This window comes from Megalops cyprinoides, chromosome 25, assembly GCF_013368585.1.
Source record: "Megalops cyprinoides isolate fMegCyp1 chromosome 25, fMegCyp1.pri, whole genome shotgun sequence".
In the NCBI taxonomy this organism is placed as follows: Eukaryota; Metazoa; Chordata; class Actinopteri; order Elopiformes; family Megalopidae; genus Megalops; species Megalops cyprinoides.
This window is the reverse complement of record NC_050607.1, coordinates 19,418,497-19,440,597: the sequence shown is the minus strand read 5'-3', so window position 1 is coordinate 19,440,597 and position 22,101 is coordinate 19,418,497. Positions and strand designations below refer to the sequence as shown.

At 45.6% G+C, this 22,101-nt stretch overlaps 1 protein-coding gene across 1 annotated transcript; it reads right to left on the bottom strand.

The window, feature by feature from the left end:
• Positions 1–381: 381 nt before the first annotated feature.
• On the bottom strand, positions 382–8,975 carry LOC118771939 (aldo-keto reductase family 1 member D1-like). Its single transcript, XM_036520124.1, has 9 exons — positions 8,742–8,975; positions 6,758–6,925; positions 6,399–6,515; positions 5,981–6,058; positions 4,795–4,917; positions 4,347–4,456; positions 2,305–2,470; positions 1,484–1,566; positions 382–1,137 (listed from the first exon to the last, which is right to left on the bottom strand). Exons 1-9 carry the CDS (start codon positions 8,832–8,834, stop codon positions 1,095–1,097), a joined length of 981 nt encoding a protein of 326 aa, XP_036376017.1. The 5' UTR covers positions 8,835–8,975; the 3' UTR covers positions 382–1,094.
• Between the last annotated feature and the right edge of the window lie 13,126 nt (positions 8,976–22,101).

Genomic DNA, 22,101 nt, shown 5'->3' with positions numbered 1-22,101 from the left:
TTTTCTGAAGCATTCAATTAATTGCATAATTAGTACACACAGCTAAAGAAGTTAATGTTGTCACATTGTGGAATAGCACTTCATGTCGTGTTTCTTTAAAAAGTAGCAACCAGTTCAAAATTACTGGGAATCAACGAAATATATGCCAAGACACGGTTAAAAGGACACACCTAAAGATTTATTTGAGGGAGAGGTATAATTGTATATATACTGGTGTCATTAGCAGACATTAGGGCCATATGTGACGTCCCACTTAAAAAATAGAAGCAAATCTGTTAACAGTCATCAAAACACAAGGCTTTATTTCTTGTGTTGAGTTTGCCGAGGTGATGATGACTTCTTGCTCGTGGAACAGTAGACAACAAGCAACAGGTCCTCCTCTTCGTTGAATGAGGTGTAGTTTATCAGTGATGAAGGTAGTTATTAGTAGCATACTAAAACGAATACATACATTTTCTTTTCTGTATTTAGAGACACAAAATTCACCCCTTTACTCAATTTCAAAATTATGTGATAGGTTCAGATGAAAAACTTCCTTCGATTATTAAAAATAAGACAATGAATACTAATGGAAAAAATACACGTTTTGTCTGCTCTGAAGAGGATTGTGTGCTTGTCTACTGCGAGCGTTCAATTTAAAGGCATAGAGCTGCCCCCGGTGGATATTTTTCAAAACTGTAGCTAGTGAGCAACAAAGTGTCCACAAATGTCACAGACACGCAATCAGCATAACTTTTTAAAACCATAGCAAATCCCTTACAAGTGAGGGAGGAATATGGCTATTGTGCATATTCAATTATTATTGTGCAATTCAAAATATGAGTTCATCCACTGGTCATCCTTGTAATCTGATGGATATTAAAAAATAGCTAAAAAATAGAATAGAAGAACAGAATAGACTTTATTGTCATTGCACGGTGGGGGTGCAACGAAATTGTGGAAAAATCTCAATTCACTTGAATAATATAGTATACCTAAACTGCAGCAATTCAAACAGCTGTGCTGTCATTTGTGTTTAACATACACTGAACCATTGCACATCTTGAATGGCACCGGAATGCATTTGTATTGAATGCAATTATTGAAGGTGAGGCTTAGTACTCATCATGGAATGGGTACTCTGGATGGTCACTCCACCTGCAGGGAAATAGAAGAAAACAAGTTTTTTTTTTTTTTTTAAAAAGTATGTATAAGTAAGTATTAAGTCTATACATGAAGTCAGTGGTGCTTCTATGGCTGAATGAGCGGGAAGTGTAGCAAAATGGTAAGGAATAGGACTCATAACTGAAAGGTTGCAGTTTTGATTCCCTGCTGGGGCACTGCTGCTGCTACCCTAGGGCAAGGTACTTAACCCAGAACTGCCTCAGTAAATATCCAGCTGTATAAGTGGATAACATGTAAAAACTGTAACCTTTGTAAGTTACTCTGAATCAGAGCGTCTGCTATGTGACAATAATGTAATGATTGCATATGCCATGCTTACATGAGGAGCTCAACAAAGCGGATGTTTTTGTTCAGTCCTTCAATGGCCTTCATTTCGTCCTCAGTCAGGGAGAAGTCAAATATCTGTAAAGGGGGGAGAGGTCCAATGGTTCGTGTTTCCAGATCAGAGTTTTAGAGCAACACCACGCCACCCACCCCCACACCAGGAAGACATTAAGGGCTTGTGTCTGTCGCAACCCAACGCAACCTGTTAGATAGTCAATTTTCACACAATCCTTGTCAATAGAAAATCAGCTGGTTCAGAGTTCAGGGATAACTGTTTGTTATCTAACAGGTATTAAAGAGATAAACATTTTCTAACAGAGAGAAAAATGTAGTCAAAGTCAGCAGTCTCTAGCAATTTATGTGATTTAAACTTCTTTTTTATCATTACAAAATTATAATTTGCTTCAATTAACTTACAACTAACACACAACTACAGCAGTCATAAAATAGTAAAAAAAAGGTAATTAAAAGTGTACAGTACCAGTCAAAAGTTTGGAAAATTATTTTTTGGCTATTTTGAAAAATCTAAAATATAAGCTAGTTTGGATTTGTGTATAACACATCACATAATTGCATAATTCCATATGCATTGTTTCATAGTTTTGATGGGTTTACTATTATTGTAATATGTGGAGAATAGTAAAATAAATAAAGAAAGTTCGTCCAGACTTCTGACTGGTACTGTAAGTGATAGCAGGCAGTCTGAGTTCATTAATGCAGTCTATATGGCAGTGCAGAGCTCGGCCTGTTGTTGTAAGCACAGGTGAAGCAGTTTTTTCAGAAAACAGGTGACGCTGAACACAGGGGCGCACACACCTGGAAGTTCTGCCAGAGGCGTTGCGGGCTGAAGCTCTTGGGGATGACCACGACGCCGCGCTGGACGTTGAAGCGCAGGGCCACCTGAGCCGAGGTCTTCTTGTACTTGTTGGCGATGGAGACGAGGAGGCTGTCCTCCAAGAGGGGCGGGCATTTCAAATTGACCCTTCAGTGGAGCCAAAGAAAAAAACAAAATAAAAAAAAAAACATAAAACTCTTTCTGCAATGTTGATGCACTTGGTGTTGAATTTTTTTAATGTGGCAGCCTTTTTTCGTCACATCTCTGGTTATTGGCACATGTATAACCTTAATACAGACGTTTTATGAATGACATTTTGTGTATGCACCATTATTCATATGGCCCTGTGGGTAATACGCACCTTTTCTTTGCAAGCTGCTCTTGGTAAGAGCATCTGCCACACAGGTAAATGGAGTAATATGCAGTCAGCTGATTACAAGGTTATGCACTGTATACTGTACCTGCAGCAGTATAGCATAGTGGTAAGGAGCAGGGCTCATAACCAAAGTCACTGGTTTGATCAAATGCTTTTGGCTGTGTTACGTCCTGGGACGCAGGCGTAGACGTAGACTACCGTTCGTGTGTCTGCTCCCGCTCTCGTGCTGTTCCGCCCCCCCGTTTTTTCTTTTTTTTCCCTGCAGATTGGCGCTCCACTGTGATTGGGTGAGGAACGAGCGGGAAGATTTAAAAGGAGGAAACCTCCCTCGGATAGATGATGCGCGTTTGTGTGCGTGCGCTCTGTTTTTGTATATATTTGTAATATAATGTAAATACTTTGTGTTACCGTTTTGTGGTAGTAGGGGGTGGGTGCCGTTTTCTGTTGTTGATTTTTTTTTTCCTTTTCTCCTGTTTTCGGATAGTTAGGAAGTCAGGGAAGAGATTGTATTTTGTTTTCTTATTTTCTTTGGTTAGGTCATTTATTCCCTTTCTCCTCAGTATGTTTTGTTCTGTTTGTTATTTTGGCCTTGCCCACCCCGAAGTTTTGCGTTAATAAAAGAACCCTGGCTTTATTTACAGTGTCTGTGTTCTGGACTAGAGACTAGAAAGCGGGTGTCCACACGTTTTATTTTATGTTGCACCTCACCCTAGACGGGGTCGTAACAGCTGTTGAAAGCAGGACAGGAGTTAAACACAGAGTACCACAGTGTGGTGGTAAAGCGCAGGGCTTTCAACTGGAAGGTTGCTGGTTCTATTCCTGCTTGGGCACTGCTGTTCTACCCTTGGGCAAGGAACTTAACCCACAATTGCCCCAGTAAATATTCAGCTGTATAATTGGATAAAACTTTAGCCTACTGTAAGAATTCCAACTTGCAAGACAAAAAGGTGGTTCTGGCAAAACAGTGTTTTATTGCAAAGCAAAAGTAGTGTAGCTCACAGTGTAGACATACACTGGGTGTCGCAAGGCTGATCGAACACCAAGAGCATAGAAATCATGACCTCTCTTTATACCCCATAAGACCCTCCCCATCAAAGAGCCTTTGTGTGAAGGTATGTATGAGAATTTGCATTCAAAAGGGGTCATTGCCTGGAGTTGGTCTGGGCTTGAGACGGGACATGATGTCTCAGGCCTAGGTGTGGAGGAAGCTGATCAGTTTTCCTTCCATATGCTAACTCAGTTACTTCCGTATCACCTTGGTGGTACCATCTTGAAAGCCCACTGCTGTTACCCCCGTTGTATGTATAATCCACTTACAGCGTCTGTGTGTCTGTCTTCAAATCATCATGCCAGAACATTGGGGCCCATCTAGTACTTTTCCTTACACTATGTTAAGTTGCTTTGGATGAGACCATCTACGAAATGACAATGTTATGTAAATGTAATGTAGCTCTTGTTGACTAGTACTACTGTGTGCCTCTTCACATTCAAATATTTCACTATTCTCACGTCTCACTTAAGACACAGATCTGATGTTAAAGTACTGCCAGATTTTTTTTTTCATTTAAATGACAGACTGAGCAATGTCACCACTTAACATGTGTGGCCAAGCTGTTTGTCATCGGGAAGCTGGGAAGGAAGACATACCAGGAGGAGTCTCGGGAGGTCCCCAGGGGACTGTACCCCACGATGACGATGTCATTCTGCCGGCAGTACTCCAGCAGCTTGGGCTGGGTGAAGTAGGGGTGACACTCGACCTGCGGCGAGGAGAGGCGAAATTCAAATCTATGGTTTCAACGCACTTGCATTTCTACTAGCCAGCTTGTACTTTGGCCAGATATTGAAACTTGGTCATGCAGGGCTTCTAATATTGTTGACTCCTTATAATGCTGTTTGCTTGTGTTGTACTCTGCCTCCCTTGTAAGTCACTTTGAACAAAAGCATCTGCCAAATGAATAAATATAAATGTACTTTTTGACAGCATATCAGCTTCAGGTATCTTTTTTTCTACTCAACCTGTTCCGGCACAGCGCCCTGAGGCGCGTCACTACTCTCAGAGGTCAGGCGGCTTTGCGCAGAGGTCGGCGCGCTTCACCTGGTTGGAGACGGGCCTGTGCTTGAGGCCGGGCTTCTTCAGGATAAGCTCCAGCTGCCTGCGGTTGAAGTTGGACACCCCCAGGGACTTCGTCAGCCCGGCGTCCTTGCAGGCCTCCAGAGCCTGTGTCACAGAGGGAAGAGGTGACACCTGGATTGCGTTGGGAACGTGCCCCCCGCCAGTCTGTTTCAGTGAGGGGGGGTGTCTCCTCCTCAAGGCCAGCAAATGCACTTTAATCGCAAGAGGCCTTTAAACCTGACCCGTTTACCTAGTCATGGATTTATGCTCACGATGAGAGGTGTGGCTATTACAAAAATTCAGGTATCTCTCGGTGAGGAATGACAAGAGCCAGAGCACGAAAAATGACTTACATTGCGCTCACAAACACACACACAAGGTTTGGTTAGTGGACTCAGCTCTTCAAATCTGCTTTTACTCATTGCTTTCTTTAAGTACAAGAGACTTATGGTTTTAATTGTGGGGCCTTTGTTGGAAAATGCCTTGTGGTTACACATCAGACAACTATTAATAAATGGTAGCACTTGTTTGATAAGTGTGATTTATAGCTCGCCATTAAATGAGAGTGTGAAAGACAACACTGATATACACTTATGTGAGTCTATTTGACAAACATATTTTACGTGCAAACCACCTTTACAATTACAGAGTCAATCCATCCAAACCCCTCTTTTCCACACAACAAAAACACGTCCATGCTAAACTATTTTATTTTATTCTGTTCCATGCAAAACTGATCTTAATCATTTTATTCCCTTCTTCATTTCATTATCAGTCCCCCAGAAAGAAGCATTTAATGCCAGGAACGATAAAAATGACAATATTTTACCACATATTTTAACAAGAACACTTCTCAGAATATTAAGAATGTAAAGCGAAAGGTTCACTAACATGCTGAACTGGTAACCTTTACCTGTTTAACTGTGTACCTGGTGTTATTCGTAAATGTGTACCTTGTGTTTCCTTTAACCGTTTACCTTGATTTTCATCTTAACTGTGTACCTTGAATACAGCACAAATAAATTTGTGTTGCAACTGACTTGACCAGTGTGACCTTGGCCTCCCTCACAAGCTGTGTGTTAGACCTGCTTATTGTTTTTTTTTCCCACAGCGGTGAGAGGTGGTTCCCTTTTAGAACTGGTCTGAGATCAGGCCCACTGAAACTCACCTCCCATGTGGCACAGAGGTCCGTCTCTCCGTAAATGTGCTTCCCATTTTCATCCTTGGGGTAAAATGTGTCTCCAGGCTAGAACAGGGTTGCACGGCGTGTTAGCACGGACCAGTGAGTTTGCTTTGTTTCAAAATTCTTTGAGCATGCTAACATGCTAAATCTAGCGTCGGTACTGTTAGAAACATTACGTGTTCAATACATTTAGGGGGGGGTCCAGCGCCCTGTTCCTTACATCACTTTGTCCCCCAACCAACCTCGGAGCTTAGATTCGTTCGCATGCCAGTGGAAATCACTCCCATCTTTCAGAAGCGTGCTTTGTATAAACGGACAGAAAGTCCAAAAAGAATAAAAGAAAGTATAAAAGAAAGTGTTGGTGGCACGGCTCGGGTCAGCGTGCAGACGCAGAGTTGGCTACCTTGAAGGCGGTGGGGAGTTCAATGATGTACAGGTCCACGTAGTCGAGCTGCAGGGTCTTCAGGGTCCTCTCCAGCGCGGGTCTGACCAGCTCTGGTGGGTGGAAGGTGTTCCACAGCTTAAACCGTACAAAAGCGGGGAAGCCGGGGGGTTAGCGATTTTGCGGCTTTCCGGCTGAGCCGTGATGCCTTGCGCAGCTCAGTTAACTCTATCGAGATACTTCGTGTTAAATCTGGTCAGAGAGGACTTAAAACACTTAGTGTATTGCTGCGAATCTCGCCATTGAAATGAGGCTTCGCTTTATACATGGGCGTCTGAGCGGATCACTTTTCGTCGCCTTTTCGGCGAATGCGCTATCACCTTCCCGCAGTAGAAGATGTCCTCCCGCTTCACCGTTCCGTCTGCGATCTTCTCCCTTATGGCCTGGCCGACCTCATGCTCGTTGAAATACACCAGAGCGCCGTCGAAGTGCCTGTAGCCGATGTTGATGGCCAGCTTCACCGATTCATAAGCAGTGCCTTTAGGTGTCTGTCAATAAAAGGCGACAGGAGTAATCGCGTTACGTACTTGATCAAGTATGCGTATGTGTCACAAACACGCATTTAGAGGGATGTTGGATAGATCAAGGCCACATCAAAACAAGGGCCACTCTAGACACACTATCAAGTCAATCACGATGGCGGCAAAGACGACAGTATTCTAATATAATGTGTCATCTTCATGATGTCGGACTATTTCCAGCTTGTGAGCTGTAACTATGTGCTTTGCTGCCGGCCATGGTTATGTTGCGAACGCAGTTTCGGGATCATTTGCTTTGTAGTTATGACTTGTAACACCGTATAACGTCCCTAAATTAGCGCATGCAAATACCTGCATACCTTTAGACATACATACACAAGACTTTGTTGTATATCTGAGTGTTACTTTTTTTTCCCCCTTCCTGGCCAGCTCACCCAAGTGCCCCTTGGGGTCTATTTAGAGCTCTAACTGGAGTACAGTATATTATAGGCATGTGTCACATGACAACACGGACAACACAAGTCGCCTTGAGAATGTAGCCCTATGTGGTGCGCTTACATACATGAAACGGCTATAAAGAAACCTGTGAACAGGTAAGTCTACATACACTATGCTTTAGCAGAGTATGTGGTGTTTTAAATAGTTTATTGTAAAACAGTGTCATTTTTGCTGAGTTGGTGTCGTATTATCCAAATACAAGTAAGACATTTTCAGGGGCTTCTCTGTGGAACCTGCATCAATACAGCATTCAACCGCATGACACAATCACACGAGGACAATTTTTACTTTCACGACGGCTAAATATTTTAAGACTAAAATGTGAGGGCAGCATACTGAACGGATAAGAGCCATTTAAACGCACGGTGATCCCAAACCTTACTATTAGGTAACACAGGGCACTCCTCTATATGGAAAAAAATGCATCAATTAGACTTTTTGCACTGTGCATCAAAATATTTTTCTTTTATTTTTCATTGTGAAAACTGAAAAGTCGTCAGTGCTCTGTAGTCAATTGTTATAGTGGTTTGTTCACAGTAAATATCATCATCAATTGTGTTTTTAAAACTGAAAATCTGACACACAATAAAAATACCTACGCACGTTTGAACTTTTCACTGGTGGCTGTAAACACGTGGATAGCCCTAATTCTCGCTTCGTTTCCTTACTTCACCTCGTGTTAAGACTCAGTGTTAAATAATAAAAATGAGCGGCGAACTAGCAAAGCGTGCAAGCTAACTTTAAATACTTGTAACTAATATGTAAGCTTTTAAAAAATCGTATTCGACACAAAAATTTGCTAGATACAGAGTGAGACTTTCCAAATAACAAGCTAAACTAAACCTTACAGGATTAATCTTGTAACTAGTTAGGTAAGGTTATACCAACAGTAAATGAAACAATTGACAATTGCCTGGACCATTCTGCAGATATAAACAAAACAGAACAAAAAAAAAAAAAAACATTCAAGACAACCAGTTTCAGTCGCCTCTAACTAGTAGATTTTGGATGAATTTGCAAGTAAGATATAAAGTGTATTTTTACTTTACCTACATATAGACAGATGTACAGATACAGATGTATATATAGACACATGGCACTTTGACCCTCGGTTTAAAATTTGAAGAAAACGTGTCAGTTGTGTGTAGTCTCAAAGAGAAAGTTCAGCATGCAGTAATACCCACAAAATGTCTACCATTCAAAATATGAATCCCTTTCACACAATAGCAGCAAAAGGGCCACCAATGCAACTTAGTAGCTGGGTACGGCAGACAGCTCTGCCAGCTGCATTCCTCGGGAGAGATAAGCATTTAAAACGAGGACTTACGGTGCGCGGATCACCGTACGTGCCCAGTCCGATAAGGGGAATCCGGTTTCCATCAACCAGCGGGATGGAGTGATTTTCGGGGGTCAGGCTCATCTTCGCTTGCTGGCCAAGGACGGTCTGACTTCAGCGAGACAATAGCCCAGTTTTATAGGGGCGATTGAGAGTGCGACCGCGCATAAGCGCCTCCGGCTGGCAGACAGACGGGGACCACCGACCAGGCTTCTAATTACCCAGCAGAGCTTGTCAGATGAATGCAACTTTGCGCATTGTCAGTTTAATAAGTAACGATTCAAGCCACCTTTGATCCTCAATATTGCCAGCTCTTTACGGTTCTTGGATTATCAGATATCGCATTCAGTAGCCTACCAGTCAAAGGTTTGGACACACCTGATTAAAACAATGGGAAACATGCATTCAAAGACATTTTGATCTAAAGGCACCCGACCTCTGACACAGTGTCTGCTGACCTCAGGACATTACCTGTGACAAGTTCCAGCTGGAGCTGGCTGAGCCCAATCAATGGGGCCAACATCCCACATTCCTTCACCAGAAAGCTGATAAGGTTTTGGAATTTCCAAATTTCTACAGAAATTTGGGGGTGGCTGTTAAAAAGGCCCGCATTCCTTTTACCTCTGTTTGTGCTGGGAGCCAGGGGTTGACGTGGAAGAGATGAGTCTACGTCAGAAGATGGCCAGTGATTCTGCTGTCCTGACCCCCGTGGGGAGTTCATTCCACAACTGAATTCAAAGCTGTCTTATATTTTAGATTTTTCAAAATAGCCAATTTTTTAATTTAAAAGAATACCAAAATAGAAAGTAATGCAAGACCTGCATTCATTTTTAGTTACTCTTTTTGTAGGGTTTTTTTTTCTGTGAAGATGAAGAAAAACATTCATTTTCTAAAATCCATGATAGTTAAATAAAAAACTAAATCACAACTACTTATTACCACTAGATGGCACTTTTGTTAAAGCTAAAGTGCTGAAAGGTCCACTTCTTCCTTCCCTTAATTAAAACTGCCATACCGCCAGGAGTGTGCCTAGTCCCTGGCTATTGGGCTGCAGCCCTGGGCCTTTTTTCATTAGGCCCCCAGTCTCATTTTAATGCCAAATTATTATTATTACATTTGCATTTAGATTTACATTTATTAATTTGGCAGATTTTTTTATCCAAAGCAACTTACAAGTGAGGAAGAGTACAACACAAGCAAAAAGCCAGATAAGGAGTCAACAATATTAGAAGCCCTGCATGACCAACTTTTAGTAGTTGGCCAGAGAAGGTACAAGCTAGCTGGTAGAGATATGAGCGTGTGAAACAATAGATCTAACATTTTTAAACAAAAGTTAAACAAAGTTGAAACAAAGTTTAAGACATAAGAAATTGCTTTAGGTGGTAGTGTTTCAGGTGCTTAGGTGAGCGGGGAAGAGCTGTGTCTTCTTTCTGTGAGGGACTCATTAGAATGGATGAAGTGTGGAAGTTCATTCCACCATCGGGGGACACCGGCGGAGAAAGTTCTGAATAGAGATTTCGTGCCGCGATGTGACGGGACCACCAAGTACAAGCTAGGATCCTGTCACGTCTCCATCTTTGCAAAAGAGTGCCCGGTCTGCACTGACAATAGGCCTACCAGTGAGCAGCTGTATTTGTGAACACTCTTTCAAGTATCCACAGATGGTTACGCAACATCATGGTCCAGGCACATCTAAACAACTTAGATGTCCTCTCGTTTTAAAAAGTGTGCTCGAAAACAGACCGCTTCGCAAATATGCATCAAAGCCACTACCCCTTGTCCCAGGCCCGTCTTGGACCTCGAAAATAAGGTAGGGTAGTTTCTTGTGGTATTATGTTTCCTAGGAACATGGTAAAAATGCAGATGGATTTTTATGCACTAGAGTACAACATGTTTGTGTTTGCTTATGCGTGACAAGGAAGCAGGGGTCAGAGAACACAGTTATGTTTACCAACATTTATATACACAAATGCCCCTCTCAAGGTCCAAATTAAAACAAGAAAAAGAAAAGAAAAGAAAAAGACTCATAATTAAAGGGAGTGTAATAGCAATTCTAATTATTGTTATAAATAAAAGATTAATGATTTCCCTTTTTCCTTGAAGCACAGACAAATGCACAGCTTCCACTGTGCAAATGTTAGTTTTGAGCCTATGGTAGAGATCGTGTGACCTCTGCCTTACGGCCCCACAGAAGACTCTGCAGCACATCCAACCACGTCAGGGTTAGGTTTCCACCGGCGGCAGAGCAGCCAATCGGAGGGCTCGGTGCCTCCCTGCCTTACAGCAAATAGCGCTCTCAACAGCCTCTCCCATCGAGAGGGGTGGGGCAGAGCGGGCTCGATAAGCAATGTAATCTATCAGACACAGATAATCCCCCAAAACAACTTGTTGACAATGCAAAGCCTCCGCTTTTTAAGATGAGTTACAGTGCGCACTGTCTCTGCATGCATGTGGTTAGCCAACTGCCTTAGACCTAGCCCTGACCATGTTGAATATTTTTTTTGATCTTTGCTTGGTAAATTTGCTGTTTATTTTATATGTAGTATTGCAACGTGTTTTGGACTCTGTGATGTAGTGCCTGATGTATGGTAGTATACTTGGTTTCCCTTGTCTAGATAGGTTGCACAAGTTAACTTGTGGTAAGGCTTGAATGGTGTTATGCTCACACTCACTTCTCTGGGAGTGTTGTTAGCCTGGTCTGACACTGTTGCTCATTCAACTTAGATGGCTACACTTCTGTTCTATTGTGCTGGAAGTCACTCTGGATAAGAGTGTCTGCTAAATGCATGCAATGCAATGTAATGTAGTGTATTGCTCTCAAAAACAGTGTGTGAAACTCCCTCCTGCTGCTTCTAACCACATCCTGAGTCTCTGAGGGCACTGAAAGTGCACAGCACACGAAGGCAGGCTTCTCAACCCTTCATGTGGTTGGGTTACGTCCTTTAAGAAGGCGCCAGCACCACTTATATCAAGTAAAAGTTCACCCTCTTCTAGAGGCACGTCGCGCGGTTGCCGCAAAGACACACAACGGGGCCCCCGAATACAAAAGAGCTCCCGCATCTCTCGCCCCCTTAGCTGGTCTCCTTGTGTTCCCACTCTCCCTTTCATTACTATTACAGTACATTTATATTATTGTCCTTTAGCAGATGCTCTTACCCACAGCGACTTATGCAGGTTACAATTTTTACACACTATTCATTTATACAGCTGGATATTAACTGAGGCAATTGCAGGTTAGGTACCTTGCCCAAGGGTACAGCAGCAGCGCCTCAGTGGGGAATTGAACAGGCAGCCTTTCGGTTATGAGCCCTGAGCCTTACCACCATGCTACACTGCCGCCCCTTTCACAACCATGTTTGTGGCCAAGTCCATGTAGCCTGCTTCTCTTACAGCACTGTGCACCAGACAGCTGCGCTCCGGCCTCTGTCGCATGCTGCATTGCATTGACAAACTGTATGACACAACTGAATGTTCAGAAAAAGCCGCCGTATCCTTAGTAGCCTACACCATGTTCCTTCTGTTTCATACCGCCTCTTATTTTATTCAGTGCAACTCATCTTGACTTCTTTGCGAAGGAGATAACCAATGACAGAGGAGGAAAAGGGGAGGCGGGGCCGGGTCGCCATTGGAGCTCGTGGGTGGGGCCGGTACTGCGAGTTCACTCAGAAAGTGGCCAAGGTCATCTGAAGGGAGCTTTGTGTTCCACCAGAATGCCAGAGTTTAATGCTATTTGCTATGGGAACGTAGCTGGGGTGTCACCTGATAGCACTGCAGGAACATTTTTTTTCTCCGTCCCTGTCAGGTCACGATGGCCCAGGCACATGCACACACATAAACACGCATAGACTGATGCACACGCAAACACACACACACATAGGCTGACACACACAAAGACCCACGCACATGCATGCACACAAACATACAGAAAGAGACATACACATACATTGACACACACATACAAAGACTCACATGTACATATACATTGACACGCGCGCACACACACACACACACACACACACACACACACACACCTTTGTATGGCTCAGCTGTGGACACACACATGTATGCACACACACACACACAAACACACACACACATACACATGCACTCACACACACACACACACACACACACACACACACACACACTCACACACACTCACACACACTCACACACACTCACACGCACGCATGCAGAGCTTTACTGGGCTCAGCCATCCCTGGGTGAGAAGTCCCTGCTCACGCAAGGGACTTGCTCATGCTGAATGAGCAGAGGAGTAATTTGCAGTGGGCACATGCACCTCATTATCACACAGAGACACAGACAGAGAGAGAACGATGGAGGAGTGGAGAGAGGGACAGGGGAAACGGGGTAGAGGAGAGGGAAGGAGGAGGAGACGAAGAGGGAACACCTCTTTCACAATACACAGCCTATGGCCTCTGTGCAAAGTTTTGAGCTCGGGGTCCATTAACATTTAAAGCTCTTTCTAAAACCCTGTCTGTTCACCTGTGCTTGACACACCCTGTCAGTTAGACCAGACTTCTGTTACAGAAGAATAGGTTCCAAAGATTGCACTCATTTTGCATCACAATAAAGTGCACCAACCGAACAGGTCTCTCCATCTTTGCCCTCATCAGTATGAAGTCACCTTTCTTGTACACTAATAAAAATAACAAAAGAAGAACAGCACCTGGTGTGAAATTAAACACAGCAGGGGTGTTTGCTATTTAGCGCGCTTGTCTTCATGATGTAACAGTTTAAGAGAAGAGGTGCTTTTCTATTAATAACAACAAAATATCAGTGTAGCCAAGGATGGACACTCATTCACAAAACAATTTGCGCAGTTGTGATCTCAGAGCCGTGGAAGTGTTGCCGCGGACGTGCATTTTGTTCTTAGGCTGGTTGTTTATTTTTAGTCCTTTCTCCGAAGGCAGGGCGCGGGAGGGAAAAGGAAAACAGATGTCTCTGTCACTGAGAAAAGACAGTGGAGGACGGGGGGCAGAGCTGAAACCCCTCCGTTCTCAGGTCCCCCCTCTGCCCGAACGCTTCCTTGGGAGAGAGAGGGAGAGGGAGAGGGGGACTCTGCGCGGCAGCGCTAAGAGGCTTTTCTGCCTCAATCCCTCGGCAACTGTCACAAGCAGTCAGTCACCTGCAGTTGAAGTGGCCGAGAGGCGGCCTGTGACAGCGGCCTCCTGGCCGGGTTTGGGCCTGCCCGCCCAGCGCCCCCTTCTCCTCCTCCTCCAGTGGCCTGTGGAGCCACCCCGGGGGACGGCCCGAGCGAGAGTTCGCCCCAACGGGGGCCAGCCGGGGGGGAAGGAGCCCGGGCCTTTGGGAGGACGTTGAAGGGCCCCCGCGATTTTTTGCGCAAGATTTTCCTCTCATCCTTATTAGTGCCAGGAAGATGGACGTCACAGGGATTTGGATCGGAAGTTGACCCTGCTGTGATTACCCTCGGCCCTCTGGGTAACCTTGAACCCATCCGGTGCTTTCGCCAAGTACGATCCCTGGAACGTCCCGCCCCGAAAAAAAAAAAAAAAACTTCACGGCTTCCATCTAAAAGCGCAAACCAGACTTGACCTCTCTCGAGGGTGAGGCCAGACAGATTAGGCTGGCGTTTTCAGGGAAACATCTTGATGATTTCAGACTTTCCTTTCTGGGTTGTTAAAGCTCTGATGCGATTGTTTAAGCTAACCAAAGGAGTACAGTACGTTGGACACTCTCCTCCTTTCCTTAATGAAAGGCAACAGTTAAACATGCCGTCTCGTAACTAGAAACAAATACACACTCTCTCTGTCCAGTTCAGAGACATTAAAATTTGAGGAAATGATCGAAGTCAGAGAAAGAAGGGAGAGAAAATAATGGATTGTGAAGTACAATCTGTGTGTGTGTGTGTGTGTGTGTGTGTGGGTGGGTGTGCACGCGCTCCTGTCTTGACTCTAGAAATCAGAGAATCAAAGCACAACTGTGGGTTCTCCGAGCGTGCAACACTTTTTCTCCATGCGCACCGAATGACTTTGGACACCTCCCCTGTTCGCCATGGGGACGATGTTGGAAAAAGAGGCGCAGCAGGGGACGCCGAAAGCACAGCCGCGCGTCCCTCGGGGGGGCGAGGAGCTGCGCCATCGCTGTTTTCCTTCGCCCCGTGTTCACAGGTGTGCCGTGTCAGGAGAAACAGGCCGCGGTTCGGCAAAGGTGTGCGCTCGTGAAGGCGTTCGTTAACAGGTGCAGCCCCGTAATTAAACAATTGATTAAAGCTTCGCCCCCTTGCACAAGCGCCCCGCGGGTCAGCGTGTTTGCGCCCCTGTCTCCAGGTGAGGTCCCCCCCCTCCACTCGGAGCGGCATTCTGGGAGTTGTGTTTGTTTTTCTCCGCAAGCGGCAGGTCTCTCAGGCAAACACACACGCGCGCGAGCGCACACGCACACGCACACGCCCGCGCCTCACCACGGTGACAGGGATAGGTGTGGAAAGTGTGTTTAAGTGTTCCCCCCCCCCCCACCCCCAGCCCTTCCCACCACCACCACCACCCCCCAGCTTTCTACAGCCCCCTGTTTTTTTTTTTTTTTAATTCTCCAATCCTCTTTGTGAGAGTGACGTTCGAGGCTGTCAGGAACAGAGCTTAGCCCGGAGAGAGTGAGAGAGAGTGAGAGAGAGAGAGGGGGAGAGAGAGCCATTCTCAGGACAGCCGTCAGAACGAAACGCGGTCCCTGCCGCCGCCTCACTGAGCTCCGAGCCCCGGAGGCGCGTTCCCTGTGCTACTTTCAGCCTCCTCTTCCTCCCTGCGCCAACAACCGGCCTCTCCATCCAGGCCCGGGCCACCCGAGCGAGGTCACGGGGGGGGGCTGGTAGCCTTAGGCAGGTGCTCTCGTGCTCTGAGAGAGACTCTCTCTCTCTCCACCAGCCTCCGCCGGGAGCTCCGGCACTCTGAGTCCGCTCTGAGCCCGGACGCCGCTTTCCCGGCTCTGATGCGACACCCGCGCAGCCAATAGCGGAGGAGGAATTCCTGAGGAAAAAAAAAAAGAAGGAAAAACAAACTAAACATCGCCCGCGCGACGCTGCCGTGAGCTTTTGGCGGATTTTTGTTTGGCTTGCTGGCTTTTTTTGTTGTTGTTGTTTTCTTTTTTCAGGAATGCAACCGTAGGCAGATTTGCTGAAACTGCCGGGATTTCCACAAGTGATCTCTCCACAGCTGGCAGGTTTGGAGCACCGGATCCCGCCGCAGAAAGGGACCACAGGTCACCGCGAAAGCAGCCTGAACAGAACACCACAGCGGAGAGAGAGAGCGAGGGAGAGAGAAAGCCAGACGGTGGGGGGTTCTGCGAAAATCGGGCAAAAGTGGAGGCCATCGCGCTGGATTTCTTGGAGATGGACGGGCACGGCTACGACCGGTTTGGGGACGGGGAAAGGGACTCGTACCAGATCGACTACCGCAGGATCGTGGGGGACACGGAGCCCGCCCGACCGCGGCTGTCCCCGCGCGAGGGCGAGCACCACTTCCACGGCTCGCTGGTGCACGGGAACCCCCACGGCCACGGGCACGAGACGGCCGCCCAGCGCTACAGCGCCACCCGCATACAGGCCGGCTACGAGCCCGAGAGGTGAGCGGGGGCGGGGGTGGTGGGGGTGGTGTGCTGTTCTGCTTTTGAACGTTTGTGCGTGTCAGGTAGCGAGTCAACACCAGGTGCCTGTCTTCCCAAACATCAGTCCTTATTTCCTCCTCTTTCTTACATCTTTAGAGTGAAAAAGCAACAATAAAGCTCCTTTGAACACGCGAATGTGCCCTTCTTTATGTTAACCGTGGAAAGGTAACATCACAGGTTGAAGAGATAAAGAAATGACTCAAACATACGAACGACAGGATGAGGGGACCAATCAGTAGAAAGCTGACTGGGGTTACTTGGGTTTTCGGGTTTGAGTCCAAAGCCACCGAGTCACAGCACTTGTACTGTTGGGCAAGGTTCTTAAACTTCTTCAGTATTTCTAGCTGTGTAAATTCACCTTATGTAGAGCGTAACTTCATACCTTGTTTAGGATATCTACTCAGATAACTCATGTAATGTACATTAATAAATATACAATCTCTTTTGATATAAAATGATTACCACCCCTGGTAATAATCTCTCCACTGGCCACTGCATATTGAAAAATGCCCTCATTGGTGAGCAAACAACCTGATATCAACCTGATCCTCTACTTGAAAGTGTTATGGGAGTCATCTGAGCTCTCCTGCAGGAGGAGGTTGATGTGCATTTACTGCCAGTGAGGCAAGGCCTAGCTGATCCAGCCAGCCTCTCAGAGAAGCCATGAGCCCCACCGACAGGTTGGCGACCTGTTTTAACAAGGGTTTCAAGAAAGGGGGAATTCTGGGAACTTCACCCAACCCCGGTGGCATTTTTTTGCGTAACCGCTGTCGTGTGGCCATGTGAACTCTCCGCGAACCGCTGCTTTTTTTCTCTGCGTGGAATTGTTCCAAGATGAGTGCCTACTTTTTTCACTCATTGGCTTAGCATAGGTCATTGGCATTGTTCACATTCTACAGGTTGGGTATAGGGAGTCATCGCTCGTCCAATGGGAGGGAATACGCAGATCTTTCAGGGAAGTGAAACCGTGAATGTGCTGACTGAGAAGCCCGAGTCTGGGAATCGCAGTTCAAGGCTGTTCAGAGCTGTTTACATTAAACCAGCTACTTTGTTTAACCGGCGTGATTTAAATTACTCAAACAGACATTGCAAAACACCAGTGTTGAGTTCAGAAAGGACAATATCCTTTTTACACAGAGAAATCAAATTACAATACCTTACAGTCATTTAACAGACACTCTTGTAAGGAGCGACTTACATAGGTTACAGCTTTTACACCCAATTCTGGGTTAACTTTCTTATCTAAGGGTTCAGCAGGGATTTGAACCAGCAACCTTTCAGTTAGAAGCCCCACTCCCTACCACTATGCCACACTGCTGTGACTCCTACACTCACTTCTCAGTGATAAACAGTAACAAGAAATCCACACCCTGTCAGATCATAAATATAAACAATGATTTGCGCTGAACCGCTGCAGGACTAAGTCACACATGTAGCCAATCACCTTGTTGTTCAAGTGTACAATCCTGGATCGCAGCCAATCGCAGTCTGTGAAACACCCCCCCCCCCCCCCCCTCGGCTGCTAATCCCCGCTAAATGGCATCGAATCATTTGGGACTGTACGCGGGGCCTCTTTTGTTTTCAGGCTAGGCTAAACGTTCTGCTCGTGTAAACCCGCGCCCCCCCCGAGGCGGCCCAGGCGTTACGTAATGAAATCTTCTTAGTCCACTGACCCCGAGACCCGGGCAGGGAGGAAAAGTGAATCTCAGACGGGCCACCGCTGCAGGTAAGCTCTGGGGTGTCGCTCAAGGTTTTTCCATGACATACAAACAGGTGAGCTGACTTCCTCTGTAAACAGGCCTGGAAGCAGTGCAATGCGGACCGGCGGATTACGTCTCAAAACCGTTCGAAAACACTAAAGGGACATTTCAGGCTACGCTTGTACGCTTCAGGGTACGCTTGATCCTTGCTGGAGGAGGAGGCCTTGTTATTTACATTACATTAATTTACATTACATTACATTCATTTAGCAGACATTCTCGTCCAGAGCGACTTCCAGCACAATAGAGTATAACTGTATCCATTCACGTTAAATGAAGAACAGTGTCAGACCAGGCTAACAACGCTCCCAGACCAGTAAGTGTGAGCATAACCCTATTCAAGCCCTACCACAAGTTAACTTCTGCAATGTGACAAGGAAATGTAAGCCAAGTATACTATGATAGATCAGTCAATTCAACACAGAATCAAAAATACATCACAATACTACAGGTGATTACTGCAATAGTAGATACTACACTACTATTGTGATATATTTACAGGAAGGACAGATGCTACGTGGTACTTCGTGCTCATTGGCTGTTTTGCAGCTTCGTTGGAACAAAAAACAACCACTAATGACCTCTCAGATATGTCAATGACATGCATAAGTGAAAGGTCTTTCCTGTGAAGCACTCATTAGGCTCTGACAGAAAAAAACAGCTCGAGTGTCTCTCCCCCCAAAAAACTGTTTCTCCTCTTTATGACCTATAGCTTTAACAATGAGCTTTTGGATCTCAAGAATAGCAAAGCGGAACTGTCACGACACTAAGGTATTCTGCAGTGAAATATATACGCTAGTTATAGCTGACAGGCCTAAGTTCGGCCATCAGGGAAAGCCCTTTGGGATTGTGCGGCAGCTATTTACAGGAGGCCAGGGTACACATGTGCCCCCCTTGGACTGAGTCCAAACAGGCCGCATACAGCGCTGAATATATCCACTGACCGATATCTTGTGACCTATATCTTCCGGCAGCGTCACCCTGCTGCGCCATGAACGGCGAGCTGTCTTGGTGCGACGGCGACCCTCCCAGCTGACGGCGATCGGTGTCACCTTGCCAGTCGCTTTGATCGCCCGCGCCGCTACAAGACTGCGAATTGAAACGCAAGCTCCTGTCACTGCTCTCGCACCCCCCCCCACCCCGGGATCCCTTCAGTGAATGACTGAGGCCTGGCAACCGGTTGGTTGCAGGATCAAATCCTGAGCTGTGCGCCGCCATTGCGCCCTTTCAGTTAGGTACCTGACCTGAGTCGTTTGTACATGTCTGGCTATACAACAGGACCACAGAACAGATGCAAATGGTTTAACTTTTTTACCTGCATTGTCTGTGATGTATTCCCAGACATTTCAGTATCTTGTAAGGGAAGGTTCCATTGCTGTCCAGGATGTTTAGGTTAATTTCAACAAAGCAGCAGGTCACATTGAAGTGCTGTTTTACTCAGGACACACAACCCTAAATGATATCTGTGCATATCCTTGATCCATATTTTCTTCCCCCTGAATATTTTTTTACATTTACATTTATTTATTTAGCAGACGCTTTTATCCAAAGCGACGTACAAAAGTGCATACAGTAAGTATAGCGACAGTACGGGGACAGGATGTGTACAGTTCCGCAATGAGACAGTAGTTCTCAGCTGAGAGCAAAGTCTGTTTGAGGACACAGTGCTCTCTAATTTATACAGCTACAGGGTATAGGGCAACTAATAAGATCCAACTTCAAACTGTTTCAAAGTAATAATCTATGAGTCCATGGCCATACTGTAACATTACAAGGCAGACACTGCTCGTTTTCCTGGTAAACCTGTACAGTACAATAAATAGGAACTATGTTAATGTAACATAAGCCTCACTTTAATCAATGCTCCCTGAGACGAGATACATCAAAATATCATAGAGGATTAGATCATTAAAGCTCAATATATGTAATCCCCGGAGTGCAAAAAGGCAAATCCTGCATTAAAATAGCCTCCAGCTATCTTAAGCCTCAGCTGTGTTGACTGCCGGCCCTGTTGTAATGTTTGAACTTGATGTTTCCTGGTGGACTGCTATCAAAGACTTTGAACATCGGCGGTGCCGCTGAACCGCTGCTGCTATTGATCCTGTTGAGCAATAGATCTTGTTTATTCTCTGAAAGATCAATGCGAGGGGGCACTCTGCATGTCATGCGGGCCACAAAGCGTTTTAGCCACGTTGCAAGAACGTTCGCCTCCCCAGGGCAGGATCAACTCTACATACATGTCTCTTTTCTGAGTAATGTCACCCTGCTGCGAATCACATCCCTGTTACCTTAAGAGGCACCACTGAAAGACGAGTCTTTCTGCATTCTAGCAATAGCTACAATAATATCTAAACGGAGGAGAAACCCTTACAATACCACACAAGCCACGATGTGCGTGTGCTGTCTTCTGTTATCATCAAGCTGTCACATCTTCATCACGTGACCTCATGCCCTCCGTGCACTTCCTACACTGCAGGTGCTCGCACGTTTCATTGGCCACAGCTGAGGGAAGCTCCGCCCATTGCCACACACGGTGAAGTTATCTGTACATGACCTCACCTTCCACGGTTTGAATGCCTCCCATCCATTCAGTATGTCAGCGTTTCATGCTTGTAATGAGTGAATGAGTGAAGCTGTAGGAGTGGCTTCCAACACACCCCGCCTCCCTGGCTCTTTCCTTCACCGATTAGTTCAAGGTATGAACCCAATGCTCTCTCTACCACAGTAAGTGCAACTGAATGCTGGGAAGTTGACTGATGTATCATAGTACACATGGCTTCCCTTGTCTAATCAGGTTGCACAAGTTTACTTGTGGTAGGGCTTGAATGGTGTTACGCTCACACTCACTGGTCTGGGAATGTTGTTAGCCTGGTCTGACACTGTTGCTCATTTAATTTGAAGGGAGACACTTACTTTCTATTGTGCTGGAAGTCGCTCTGAATAAGAGTGTCTACTAAATGCATGTAATGTAATGTAATGAAAATAGTTCTGGTTTCACTATTGCCATCAGCAAACATGACAGCGTTAAGTGACCTAAAATACCCAGGTGGCAACTGTGGAAAGAGGCATGGCAAAGCCACTGGCTTCCTCCTCCTTGGGCACAGCTGCGGCAGGTGCTTGCCACGACCGAAAATGTCTTGTTACCGACATTTTGTCATGCGATGACAGCTCGTCACCTGCTGTTTATTTCTGGCAACGGTGAGAAACAGTTTGAGCTGACGAAGATGCCTGCCTGTTGGCGAGCACTCTTTTTTTTTGGGGGGGGGGGGGTTGTATACCAACTCTTGAGTGCTCCATTTTTGGCACCCAAGTGTTGATAGGAGTCAAGAGCTCTGTGTTTGACGAGCAGTGCTTAGCGCTGAGGAACAGCTTGGTCTTCAATGTGTACAGCTGCCCTGTCTAGCGATTGATTCAGGCCGCATTTCTTTTTCTGAAAGCACTGGAGGTCACCTGTGCTTTTTCCCTCCAAAACTCCAAATTGCATTCTGGAAAGACACAAGGTTTCCATACCAAAGTAGTACAATCACACAACAGAAGAAAAGAAAACAATACTGATAGACTTGGAATGGTTCAATGCTGCAAAGATGGACAGAGAAAAAGGCTTGTGAGAATACAGGCAGTGTTGCAGTACTAACCCCACTTGAATGAGTGTTAGTGCCAAATATAGAGCTAAGATCGCCAATGTGTGCCTAGATCAACATGTAAGTGCAAAGCAATATGTATGACATCGGGACTATACCATTCTAAATATAATGCTAACACATACCATATGCATGCAAGTAAACTTCTGCATACTCCATTACATAAAACGTTATATTCTTAATGCAATGAACATTCCAATATATTTAAGGCCAGGGCTGTTGTATGAAGACTGGCTTTACACATTACATTAGTTGGCAGACACCCTTTTCCAGAGTGACTTGTATAGGTTACAATTTTATCACTTTATACAG